Here is a 14,019-nt window from a genome sequence, read left to right on the forward strand (position 1 = left end):
CTTATAGAACTTGACATCTGATGCTGACAGACATGTAAAAACATAAATGGCAATATAATATACCCCATATAGAAAGCACACACATACACAAAAAAATCAAGGACTGCAAGGGTACAGAGAAGGGAATCCCTGAATGCCTATGAGTGCTAGGAAAAACCTTGCTGAGCAAGTGATGACATGAGGAAATAGGTATTCCGGTATGACTCAGGTCTGTGCATCAGAGAAGGGAAGTAAACAGGAATATTCCAAACAGGAACAAATAACATACCCAGAGAGTGTTTTGAAGTTCGTATCTGACTTGTAAAATGCTCAAAAATCCCCCTTAGCCAGAACACCACATGCTGGAGAAGAGAGGAATTGAGGTGGGAAGAACAGGTGGAAAGTTTGTGTGCAAGCTCTTGGGTGTGGCTCTTGGGAGCCACTGTGGATTTTAAGGAGAATACTGATAGGATTAGATTTACATTATAATTAAGCCCTGTTGGAAGTATGAAGGAGATTGACTGGAAGGTAAGGTCAGAAAACAAACCAAAAATGGGAAACAAAATAGCAAAAGTAATGATAGTTGAGTCAAGAGATGATGAGATTGAGAGTGATTTCTGAGCTTCTGGCTTGAGCAGCCAAATTGTAACCTTTGCTGAAAAGGGAACAGAGATAGGTGGAATCAAGAAAATCAATGGAGGGGGGTAGAGAGAGAGGAGGGGAGGGGAGGGGAGAGGTGGGGAGGGGGGATGGTGGAGGATGGGAAAGGCAGCTGAGCACAACAGACACTAGTATGGCAATATGTAAATCAATGGATGTGTAACTGATGTGATTCTGCAATCTGTGTATGGGGTGAAGGTGGGAGTTCATAACCCACTTGAATGAAAGTGTGGAATATGATATGTCAAGAAATTTGTAATGTTTTGAACAACCAACAATAAAAAATTAAAAAAAAAAGAAAGAAAGAAAATCAATCAAGAAATCACGGTGTTGTAGTAGAGATATGGGAACTCCTGTAAAAACTAGGATACATCTGAAAGCCCTGAGCTTATGATAGTAAAAAGGTCTAGGCTGTAGGCTACTTTCATTTCAAATGACTAATCATGTGTTGACTCAACTTATGAATAAAAAGGCATTTATAACTAGATAAGATTCCAAATCATGGAATCATGTTTTGGTTTTTGTTTCCTTGCAATACTGAAAATCAAACGTAGAGTCTTGTGCATAGGCAAGTGCTCTACCATGAGTTCCATTCCATTCCAAAAATTATTTGAACTTAATCTGATCATCCAAGATAACATGCACCTTTTTTATTGTTGTTAAAATAAGTTGGTAATGGTTTGTAAAAGATGCTCCAATAAATTATTTTTAAAGCATCACTGACTAGATTTAGCCTGTCCCATTTGCAAGTAAAATGCCACAATCTAAAAAGGTTGGCATGTGAAGTTACATTCACATTATATACTTTCGTAAAACCTGCATTTAGATTTTTGTTATTTTTCTCTTGTTCTCAACCTTTTTAAATTTATAGTTCTGTCTTTTATTTTCCTTCCTTTTTTACAAACCAACAGCATCCATTCTTCAAAACCACCTACAATTCTTTTGCATAACAGTTCTTATTTTCTTAACTTACTTTTTAACAATTATTAGTATTTACTGGGTATATTATCATGCATTTCAATTGTTACATATGCAAGTGCTTCCTGCTTAGTATTTGACTTAGGATCTCTCCTGGTTGCAGGATATCAGGGAGTGTTTCATGGCTGGAATGTGCCAGATTTCCCAGCTCAGTCCTGTTCTAATCTGGCCTCATGATGCATGCCTTGTCCAGGTTCCAGGAGAACTGTGGTGGAAGAATCCTTAAAAACTCAAAATGCTGACCTATCCTGAGGAAGTCTGAATCATCCAATTGGCCCTAGAATCACCCTGATTTTCCATGAATTCCCCCAGGCTGAGGTTGGCCCAGAACAAAACCAATGTCAGAGCCTAGCAGAATAGTAGAGCAGTAGACCAGCATCCAAGGATTAGGGGGAAAAAAATGAACTTTGCCCAAGAATTTTAAAACATGCTTATTTCAGATTTATAGTATCTGACTCACATTCACAAAAACTTCCCCGTGCTCTTTCCTACAGAGCTTTTGTGTTTTTTTTCCTAACATTTACATTCTGCTGAAAACACTACTGCCTTCTTTTCTGCTTCCATGCTAAATTTTGTGCCCTCTTTCCTGCTACCCTTTAGATCACAGATATACTTATGACTTCCTTCAATGATTTCTTCAATATGCTTTTTTCAAGATTCCATGTTTAAACCAGTATCCCAGTTTCTAAGCATTCAATGATATGAAGCTCTTGTCATAATCAGTTTCATATATAGTACAAATTATGCCTATACTGTATTGCTTTCAGGCTTAACAACTGTGTATTTCAAAACATGGTAAATTTGCAACAGTTACTTAAAAAGCAAAATATTGAATTTTAACATAATAAAGAGTAATATAAGATCACAAAAACATATTATAGTTGCAAAAATACTCCCTGAGACTACTCTTTCTCTTTCTAACATTTGAAGATCCTTTTCTGTTCTCTTCATCCATCCACTAAGTCTGTCATTAAGTCTGCAAACATTTATTAATCTCCTAGGGATTGATGACTAGTCAACAATCCCTACACTCCAGGAGCTCAGGATGATGGGAATAAAAACATGTAAACAAATAATCTGGATCACAAATTTAGAAAAAGTATCTTTACATCCAGAGGACCACAAACAACTCCTGACACATATTAGTGATTAGCAAATATGTTTCAAGGGGTCTGGTCCCACTACCATCCCTGCCTCCAACCAGCCAGAAACCTCTGCATACATTAATACTGTGGAAATGTGTGTTCTGTTCATTCAGCTAGCATTTATGGAACACCTACAGTATGTCAGACTGTCTATACTGAACCTCCAAAGTGAATAAATTAAATGACTTTGTTAAGGATCTCTCAGGGTAGCAAAGGAAGTAAACCACATGCATGATCACTGTTGTGTGATTTAGGATATAATAGAAAAATGTATAGAATAAAATGAATGCATCAATGTGGGGAGAAATTAATTCAGCCTGGGTGATGAGAAGTCTATAGAGAGGAGATGGAAGAAGAGCCCAGGTGGAGAAAAGACCTCAGTGTGAAAGGCAAGTTGCTATGGACATTACTTCTCACCTCCTGGGAAGTATGAGGAAAGGCCAGGTGATCCCTGGTGATCTCATCCACATTGAAATCCTAATACATCTACAAACTGTCACCATATAAATGTTTATATGAAATAATCTGTGGCCATTAGGAGACAGGTGGGAGATATATCCTTATGTTTAGTACATTAAAAGTCTTTCAAATCTTTAATTAGTGTATTTTATATTCTGTATTGAAAGACGAAAAATAATTCAGTGAAAAAATTCAAGTCCAATGTTAAGATTATCTTTTGAGGTATGACATAAAAACAAAAACAATAAAAATCTCCAATTCTCCCCTCTCTCCCCAGTAGAAGTAAATGCCTGGAATCTGGAGAAGAAAAAAAAAAAAGGTGTTGTAAGGTTGTATATTTTCAACTTGTTAAAATTTTTTCAAAACAAATGAATACCTATTGGTACAAGTTAATTTCCTCATAATCTGTATTGACTATGATTTGCTTATCTGATAAAAATCTACCTAGCAATTGCACTAGCTTTGTGGCATTTTAATATACATTTTTATTTCTAGAATAAAAACAAAGAACCATGGTATAGAAAGATAAAGTCAGACAATTTTTGCAGTGTTGATTATTGAAATGTATGGAGAAATTTCTTGGTAACTAGATCTCCCCTTGCCTACATGATCTATGCTGGAAAGCACACACACACACACAAAAAAAAAATTAAGTACATTATTATAGGATAGTTCAGAGCTTTTATTTTAAAATTATATTGCCTTCTTTCAGATACAAAACTGTATCTGGTATATAGTTGGTATTTGATAATTGCTATATACATGTTAGAAGAGATAAGTCACAGAGCACCACCCTTAAGGTGGCCACTCCCCTGATGCTGGAGAGTCTGAAGCATCTTTGTGATAATGGGCATATCTGTGAGCCATGTGATGTTTAACAGCCATTCTCAGAAACTTTGTTCATGGCTAACATCCAGTTCATCTACACTTCTATTCCTACATGAATTTACTACTTTCTAAAGACTGTTTAGCTCATTACCCATAGACAATTAATATAGAGCTATGAAAGACCAAAAAAAAAAAAAAAGTTTAAAATCAGAGGAAAGGAAACTACCTTTTCTAAGTCAATATCTTTTCCCTTGGCTTTTGTGTGAACATGGCATTCATGCAACTAATAGTAATAATTCCTTCACGTGCTCTTAACACATCAAACCTCTAAAGTCAGACTAACTAGCTATGAAGAAAGGGAGGTTATTTGGATTTTTAACAAAGGTTAATAAGAGTAATTTGGGGTTTTTCACAAAAGGACTTCAAATTTTAGCTGTACAATGGGAAGGCATAGAAAAAAAGATGATGAAAATATATATTCTAGAGGACTGAGACTGCAGACATGAAAAGAAATTGACTAGTCAGAAGCTTTTTCTGTGATGATGATTCTCTAACAAAAAGCCAAATTTTACTTAAATAGTGTTGATACAATATATAGCATCCTCGTAACTGAAAAAGGTCAGTAATCTAGGTGTTTCTTTTTGCTAACAAGGCATAATTTTAAAGAGAAAAATAATAATAATTAAAAAATAAATTAAGAATGAAACCACCACGGTGTAGAAAAGGGATTTTCTAGTTGATAACATAATGCCTGAGACAAGAAATGAGAGCTCCATGTGGCATTCTTTTTCATTTATATTCCTTGCAGTAACGAAATAGAATCTGTTCCCTTACATCTATTTCATTAGAATTTTTGAAGCACCTGTCACCTATCATCATCATTTTATACATATTTCGAGTTTTTTTTTCTGATGAACAAATGTAATAACACAGGTCCATATGTGCTCATGTCTGGGAGGAGAGATTCCACGTGGTTTTTGGATTACCTATCTGGACTCCTTCTCCCATTTATTGTTTGGAGTGTGTCACCTTCTGTCAATCTAATTACTTCTCTAAGAGCGGCTGTTCTCAGCTCACTGTATGACAATCGCTACTTTGCGAATATACCCGAGAAGCCTCAGCAGTCAATTGATGTACCCCAAAAGTGTCACTCTCAGGTGGCAGGCTAGCTCCCGTACACCAGCTCATTCCAGGTGTACAGAGTTCTCTGGAGGAAGAGTTCCTTTAGATGCCTAGTAAGAGAACCTGGTGGTTTCAAAAGATTTCTTGCTTTTTCGTGACATACAGAATCAATCTTTTCAAAATGTAGTCAGCTGAGAGACATTTACTATATATCTGGAGGATGTGTAGCATCTATAAGAATAACAATTAAGTACATACATTGCCTGACCATTCACACTTGTAAAAGAGCAGAGAAGCTTTCAAAGGCCTGTGTCAGAGATTTTTATTTTGATAGAACAAGACTTGAAGGAATAATGCTTATTTATCCATTTAGTAAGCTCTTTAGTTCATATTGACTATTCATTACTGTGAATAGAGAGACTTGGCTGAATCTAACAGTAATTCCTTAGTCGTCATTAAACAGCTGTAGATTTTTAATATAATAAAGATAAAACTGCTCTTATAGCTCCAAATTCACACTATGGTATTCAAGTTTGTGCCATCACTTCCATTCTCAGAGCTTTATAATTCCACCATAATCATTTGTTCTTGGCAGAAATGTGTTATACAAGCACTCAGCTGAGGATAATATTTTTGAACAATTTTTTAAATGTTCTGGTGATGTGATTATGGGAATTTGGAACTCAGTATTAATTTGCTCTTGAATTTTGCGTTTATATGTCTCAAAAAGCCCTGTTTCAAGTAACATGATTTAACTTGAATCATTACTTAAATACTGGCAGTATGCATTGCAAGATAATATAATCAGATAAAAGAATTTATTGGTAGAAAGTGAGTCATTGTTCCCCCTCCCCATCACTGCCGTTTCCTTTGTGACTCCACACCACCTGCTTTGTTTGCTTAACAATTCATATAATTCTTCAGGTACAAAGTGAGATGTTGATCGAATTGTTTTTTTTAATCAGGGAGCTAAGCATTTCATTGAACAATAGACATTCCCACTTGACTAAAATTTGATTTGCAAGAAGTATCAATATTTTAGCCATATTCTCATACTTCAAATTTTCCCAGAGCAAGTTTTTTTTTTAAATTTCTACTTCATTTATCCCAGTATTCAGTCTGCTACTGTAATTGAATATGAATTGGAGAAATCTAGTCTGCATCTCTCACTTCACAAGCTTAGGAAAGTTTGGATGGGGAAGGGTGGTCTCCACATGGTCACAGGCAATAGCTGATGCTTGGATCCTCATATTTAGCTGCACTGGCTGGTGTAAGATTTCTGTAAACTCGTTGTGAAAGGCTTGATAGATAATGAGTTAATATTCGTGGAGATTATTCAACAAAGTGTAGTTGATATTTGAATTTTTATAAACCAAACACAATATCTATCCCCTCAAAGCTTTGTAAGAATATTTAGCACACATGCATGTGCCAGATGGATTGTAATGACAGTTGATAGGCCTCTCCTAACCCTTGCGTTCTGTTGTCAGGAGTCTGCATAGCAAAACAACTAGAATTTTTACAATAAGACTTATTGGGTTAAAGACATGGGTGCACGTTGAAAAATCTACTGTCTACTAAGACTATGAATTCACATTACATAAGTCTTTAAACCAAAGGTTTGTATGAAGATATTTTAACATGCCTTATAGAAACATTAATGTTTTGAAAAATATCAGGTTTTCTCTTGATCTTACCTATTTTTCTCTACACAAGTGATTTCTTATGAAAATGTGCAATAGGATGCATTTTTTTAAAGTGTAAACATTTGCAGATATCAAAACAGAAACACATCATGATATGACAAATTGTTATTACCCAGAGAAAGGCTCTTGTGGTTCAGCCTAATGCTAACAAAATGAGTTTAAAGCCTAGGAAGTTAAGTCAGTGGGTGAAATTATTAATGTATTGTGATGTCCTTTGGAGTACTATTATAAAACCCTCTACAAGTACTTATTCTGGGCCAAAAATGATGGCTGTAGATCTTTAATAGGGGGACAGGTGGCCCCACCAATTATAAATTCCCCAAGATTGTAAATGTATATTTTATCATCTTGTGTCAAAATATTCATTTTAATATTCAAACATTTTACCACATAATAAGCTGTAACCATATGTTTATTTGTTATATTATACCACTATAACATTAATAAATATTTACAGAGTAGTAGTGTATCTTAAATGTATTGCAATGGTAGCTCTTAGTTTGATTTTAAGTTAAAATCTTCAGTGCCTCAGAAATTAATTTTAAGTAATATTACATTTGTTGCACATTGATAAGAGCCAAAGAATTAAAATTTTCAGACTGACACTCTCTTTTAAACTCAGGTTGTTTTATTTATTTTCCCCAATTGCATGAATTAAAAATGGAGTGTTATCTCAGCTTTTAATTCCTTAGCTTAATGTTGCAACTTTTGCTTGATTTTTATGTGAATTCTATCTTTAATAAAGATGAGCTCTACTGAACTTTCCATTAGCAAGAGGCACAAAGGTACGCATCACTTTGTAACTGATCTTGGTAATACCAGGAAAATTAGGAAATGTTGCTGGTCTATTAGTAATGAACATGGTGGGCTGGGGTTGTGGCTCAGTGATAGAGCACTTGCCTAGCATGTGTGAGGCACTGGGTTTGATCCTCAGCATCACATGAAAAAATAAATAAACAAAATAGATATTGTGTCCATCTACAACTAAAAAAGAAATCTTAAAAAAAATGAACATGGCAAGCTATGTGATTAATCAGATGTGTTATGGTATCTAAAAATATAGCATCATTTCTGTAAATCAGGTTGTATGCAATTGAACTGACAACCATCAGCTTTAAAAAAAAAAAATGGTAAAACTCAGGCCTCCTGACTCATACTTTTTTGAACTGTTGCAGTGTTATATTAGTATTTATCGTTCTGTGACAGCTGAGACCATACCATACCTACAGGAGGAAGAAAGGAACTTTTAAGAAAAGGCAACAACTTTTCCCTTTCTTGTGTTGGAAGATAGTATCAGGGTGATTCCTACTCAGCTAAAACCGGGTGGTACTTTTGCTAGTTTGCTAGTTAGTGACTCGGTTGCCTACTTGGCAGTATTCTTTGGAACCCTTACTCAGCTCAGGGTAATGAAGCCCTAAGTTCAGCTGTTTTGATTTTTCTCGCAGCCTATGTTTAGGAAGATAATTTCTCAGTATTGTAAATTTCAATAGAGATTTTCACATATACTTTCTAACAAAAGTAATTCTCTGAATGAGCATGGCGTCTCAACATTCTCAGTCAGTGCTCAGTGAGCATATTAGCCGTGTTCTCATATGCCCTTTTGCTGTCAGGGATGTGGGAAGGGGCCAGGACACCATTGTTAGAGTCAAACTAGAGGTGTTTCCAACATTTCTGTTGTTGTCGTCATCACAGATTCTAAAATAGTTGTGCAACATCCTGACTTCTGATTTTTCTGTGGGAAGAAAGAGTGCTGCAGTTTGCCACCTTAATTATATTCTGCTGCAATTGTTTTTCACTAGTTAGTTCTTAAAACCCATATGAATTCCAAATCACCATACTTTGGTCCTGAAACCCTCTTGGTTCATTGACTGAATTTAGTTGTGGAAAGAATATATTTGTTATTTTTGTTTAAACAGATGATGAACGCTCTAATGAAATGAATCGTGCTTTTTACCTATGATTTTCTAAACATAATGTAGCATGTGTAATAACCTGAAACACTGGACAGCTTGAACTTTTGTAACATCCCTGAATGTCTCTTACAGCCTTTGTCTAGGTTTGAACTTTCCAAAAATTATGTATTTCAGACGTTGAGAAAGAAGGGCCTTAATGGCTGTGACAGCCCAGATCCTGATGCAGACGATTCAGTAGGTCACAGCCCTGAGTCTGAGGACAAGTACAGGAAAATTAACGAAGATATTGATCTAATGATCAGCAGGCAAAGATTGTGTGTAAGTACTCAGAACTCCCTTCATTTTTTTTACTCTTGGTATTTCTCTGAACCTGGCAGGCATTGAACAAGAAAGAAAACAAAGGCTGTGAAAGCCCCGACCCTGACTCCTCTTATGCACTCACCCCACGCACCGAAGAAAAATACAAAAAAATTAATGAAGAATTTGATAATATGATCAAGAGTCATAAAATTCCTGTAAGTACCAAAGGTAGATGGCTGGTCTGCTGATAACTGCTGCAGTAACACACCTTAACCCTCTCAGTGATGGCTTGCTTTAAGAAGCACTCAAAGTCAGATAAAATAGCCATCTCATCCCATGGGCAGTGCATTTAGAAAGCGAACCCCTACGGGATGCTGAAATTACATAATTGCAAAGAGTTGCCATCGAGAAGTTCATTCCGAGGTAGAACAGTTCACAGGAGGAAGAGAAAGATCAGTGTGACACACCCTGAATTTACACAACCTTTTAAAACACAGTTCACACAAATCAAGATACATAAGTAAAACAGTAGAATCACTTTCTGAAGAAGTTTGAAGATTTGCTCTATAATACGTGGATATATGGTGTGCTGAGACCAGATGCATGAGAAGAACTGCAGTTCTCTCACATAAAATGACAGTCATCACTTAAATAAAAGCTGATTTCTGAATAAAACTTCTGCCCCTCCCCCTACACATGAAATTCAACAGCACTGAAGGGTTAAAGCTAATGCTCGCTGCAGGGAACAGACTGCATGAAACCTAATGGTAAGATTCCAACGTTTGTGTGCTGGGGTGATTTTAAAGCTTTATCAGAACATTATCTGCTTTGCCTACACCAACATATTTCATGCTTTAACATTTGGCTAAATTTTGTCTTAACCAGTTCAGAAAATTTCTAACAAACAATCATATGCCTTGCCAGATATTTAAGAGAAATAACTCTGCATGTATTATTTTGTTTGCCCACATGTATAGAGGAAAAATATATACTGTTTATTACATTGTCATCGATCAAATGAAGTTAATTTTGTGCCATATAGGGATGATACCCAAGGCTCTCTTGCTTTCTGAGTAACTAATATTAGTGTCTGAACCTCACTGTACATAAGCTCCTCAGTAAGTGATTAATTATTTTTCAAAAAAGTACACTGTTTTGTAAGTTAGCAAAACAGCTTAAATCTGAGTACTAAGAACAACTCTGCAGCGAAAACAGGCTTTGTTAATTACACGTGGAGATCTTTGGGGTCAAAAGCTCTAGGCTAAATCCACAACTGCATCCACAAGATAAATGGATGCTTGGCCATAGCCTGTGCACACTCAAACCTATTTTGAATGAAATTGGTGGTTTAAAGCTTATTTACAAAATGTATGCATATTAAAATTTCTGTCCTCAAAAACACATGTCTGTTTCTTTTGTTAAATTGAATAATATCTGTAGTAGAGCTTCTGTTGACTCAGAATTATTACTATACATATCACGAAGGAAAGTTCTATGCCATAAATTCTGAAAGATTTCATAAAACCAGGTACTATATGCAACACATTCACAGTGAGTACTTTATCCCATGAAATATTTTCTATTGTATGCAGGCCATGAGTACTAGCTAAAAGTACTCAAAATTCTTAAGTGATATATCCTTTGGGATTTTATCTTTCCCATGAGAAGGAAAGAAACAGCTCCTTTGGGCCACCTTTCAGTTCTTAAGGCCTGAATTTTTCTTGCTATCTAGTCCATCATTTGGAATTGAGTTACAAAGTTTTGTGAATGTAGAATATTAAGGCAAAGCACCTCTGATGTCTCAGATAAGAGGAATCCTTTGCATGGCTAGAGAAAAAGCAAGTATATGCAATATTGCTGGATCACTCTCAGTCTAGGTGATCCTACATGTGGAAGGAGATTTAACCCCCAAAGTTCCAGGGAAATGTACATTGGATCGTTTTTTCTCATATTTTAAGAGAAAAGAGATGTGTTGTGTTCTTGGATTTTCTCACAGTATTTCACTCTGTCATGTAAAGAGTTCAAAATCAAGACGTGATTTCTTAAGAGGTACAGTAGTGTGTGGCAGGGGATGAAAACCACATGAGTGTTTACAGGCAGAGCTGTGAGAAGGAACCACACTGCTCTGAGTTGTTCAAAGAATCTTCATGGCTTCAGTAAGTGCTTCAGACTTCACGATGAAAACACCAGTTTTTGCACATTGCTCTCAGTTGCTGGAAGTCGGTTTTGTTGAAAGTTTCCACAGCTGCTAAAACATTTACAGCAGAGCAAGGACACTCTGACCTTTGTGTGTAGTGAGTGTCTCCACCTCTTTAAAAACATTATAACACTGTTTTTCTTTTTCAAAGACCCAGTTTGAAGAGTTTTCCTTTTAAAATAGAAAATTTAATATTGCAGTCACCTGTTGGAATAATATAATTTATGCCCATATTCCTCAATTACGTGAAAAATTCACGGGTGATTTGGAATCTTGTCGACCAGCATTTCCTCATGCTGGGTTTGCCACAGTTCATGCTGGGCTTCACAGCAAGCAAAAACAGCTCCATTTGAGGAACCAGGAATTAGGAAATGTGCTGAATGAATGAGAGGTGGATGCAAGACTGGTTGAGAGTAAACAAGAAGGGAGGAAGTGGAGAGAAACAGTCTATATTTTATTCAAAATAATGGGCTGTGAAGAAAGAAATAACGCTGTACCTAGGATCAAAGGAGGGAGTTAAAATGAAAACACTTGACATTATTTATGGACAAAGAAGAAATGCTTCAAAAAAGGAAAAGAGAACACATAGGTACAATGGAGACAAGTAGTAAAACTTCTCAAAGGGAAGAAGGATGGGGCCTAAGCAAGAAGATGGGATCTAAGCAAGATGGAGAAGAATCCAGGAGAATCCAGGTGTATTTAAGGTGGAAGGTGGGTAGGGTGAAGGCAGGTGGGTAGCTACAGAGTGACCTTTTTTTAACTTTTGTAGGAATTGAGGGAAACAAGACCAAGTGCTCACCAGAGGTCAGAGAATGATAAGCCTGGACACTGAGGAATTGTAGAAGGAATGATCAGGGAAAGACTACAGCCCTAAGAAAATTTAAATAGCAGCAGTGGAGTCACTTCATTAGAATCCTGGGTTTCTTTTTTGTTTTGTTTTGTTTTGTTTTTGTTTAATTTGCTAGAGCTCTGAAGCTAGATAATAGTTGTTCAGAATATGAAGGTATCGTTAGTGGCAAAAAAAAAAAAAAAAAAAAAAAAGATTCAGTCCAGTCATTCAAATCAAATAAAAGAAGGCCCATTCAAAAATCATTTATTAAAAATGTTTACATATATGAAAATATCTAAATACCTAAGTGAACCCCACCATCATGTACATCCATAAGAATGGGGTCCTAATTAGAATAAGATATAATCTATGCATGTATAATTTTATCAAAATGGATTCTCCTGTCATGTATAATTAAAAAGAACCAATAAAAATGTATTACTTTATGTTTTATTGGATTTTTCCTGTGATAGTTTAGAAATATAGTAGATTTTGGATTAAATTCCCAATACCCTCTGACTATGATGACTTAACTTCAGAAACCACCATCACTTTGTTTAGGGATAGAAATTAAGTTGTTTTAGCCATCACGTCTGTATCACTTAAAGGCAAGAGGACCAGCTTCCTGTGCCTGTGACCTGGCCCTGCTCTATGAGTGCTGTGCTGGATTAAATGCTGTACCCTAATTGTCTTGAAATTCTTAATACTTTGTTTATAATATTTATTTTTTAGTTACAGGTGAACACAATATTTTTATTTTTATTTTTATGTGGTGCTGAGGATCAAACCCAGTGCCTCACACATACTAGGTGAGCACTCCACCTCTGAGCCACAACCCCAAACCAAAATTCTTAATATTTTTAAACAAGAGTTACATCCTCTTTTCATTTTGTACTTGGCTCTGACTACAGCATTTTATTCAATCATCCCAAATTCTCCCTTCGATTTGAATATTCTAAAAATTTGGAGCTAATCCCTGAGATCTTCGCAAGTTTAGAATTTTTAACTACTTTTTGACTTTCATGTTTTAGACCCCCCCCAATAAAATTAAATATAGAAGTTTTTAAGTTTTCTAATTTTGAAAAGTCAAGAAGAAAAGGAATAATACCAATTTCTTGGAAGCATTTATATGTAACTATAACCTTTGCATTTTCCCAAAATGTTTAGAGACACTTCGTCTCTTTATGGATGCAACCATTCCATGCCTCAGATAAGGAAATCAAGGTCAAGAAAGATTAAATGACCTTCCTTGTTTACTATACCACCTGGACCACTGCTAAGATTTCTGATAGCAAGGCTAATATTCTTTCTAATTCTCTAACATATTTTCTCAATGTGATAATTTTAAGTTTATAACTTGCTTTCAAAATTATCATAGCTGGTTTCTGATAAGGAAACAAAGCAAAAAAAAAAATCAATGAAAAGGATGTTAGCATATTTTATGAGTTTTAAATTTTTGAACTATACATGTGATATCAGAATTTTTTTAAATTTTTTGTAGCTGTAGATGGACAGAATGCCTTTATTTTATTTGTTTATTTTATTTTATTTTATTTGGTGCTGAGGATCCAAACTAGTACCTCATACGTGATAGGTAAGTGCTCAGTCACTGAGTTACAGCCCCAGCCCCCAGAATAATATTTGACTGCTACTTAGCCAATCACAGTAAGCTTTACAATAATCACTACCAAGTTTTTTATGGCCCAGAATGCTAGAAAATAAATAATTCTTGGGGTGATGGTCAGAGGAGGGGAAAATAGAGGACAGTTCAGAATTTATCACATATTTATTCAAAATCTTCTATAATTCTGAAGTGCATATAATCAACTCGGGACTGGATAAATGGACTTTTTTTCCCTAATGAGACAGTTTCAGTATTTTAAAGAATATTTAGAGAAGATAT

General features: G+C 35.5%; 1 protein-coding gene across 15 annotated transcripts in view; it reads left to right on the forward strand.

Moving 5' to 3' along the window:
* Mef2c (myocyte enhancer factor 2C) overlaps window positions 1-14,019 on the forward strand; it is a 144,468-nt gene that overhangs the window by 93,114 nt on the left and 37,335 nt on the right. For 12 of the 15 annotated variants that reach the window (XM_027927971.2, XM_071612429.1, XM_027927964.2 and 9 more), the window contains exon 4: window positions 8,965-9,108. In XM_027927971.2, the coding sequence (XP_027783772.1) occupies window positions 8,965-9,108 (144 nt within the window). Of the gene's footprint in view, window positions 1-8,964; window positions 9,109-9,167; window positions 9,306-14,019 lie in introns of all 15 variants that reach the window. The other 3 variants (XM_027927969.2, XM_027927977.2, XM_071612430.1) reach the window with 2 other exon arrangements.

Source organism: Marmota flaviventris, chromosome 5 (assembly GCF_047511675.1).
Source record: "Marmota flaviventris isolate mMarFla1 chromosome 5, mMarFla1.hap1, whole genome shotgun sequence".
NCBI lineage: Eukaryota > Metazoa > Chordata > Mammalia > Rodentia > Sciuridae > Marmota > Marmota flaviventris.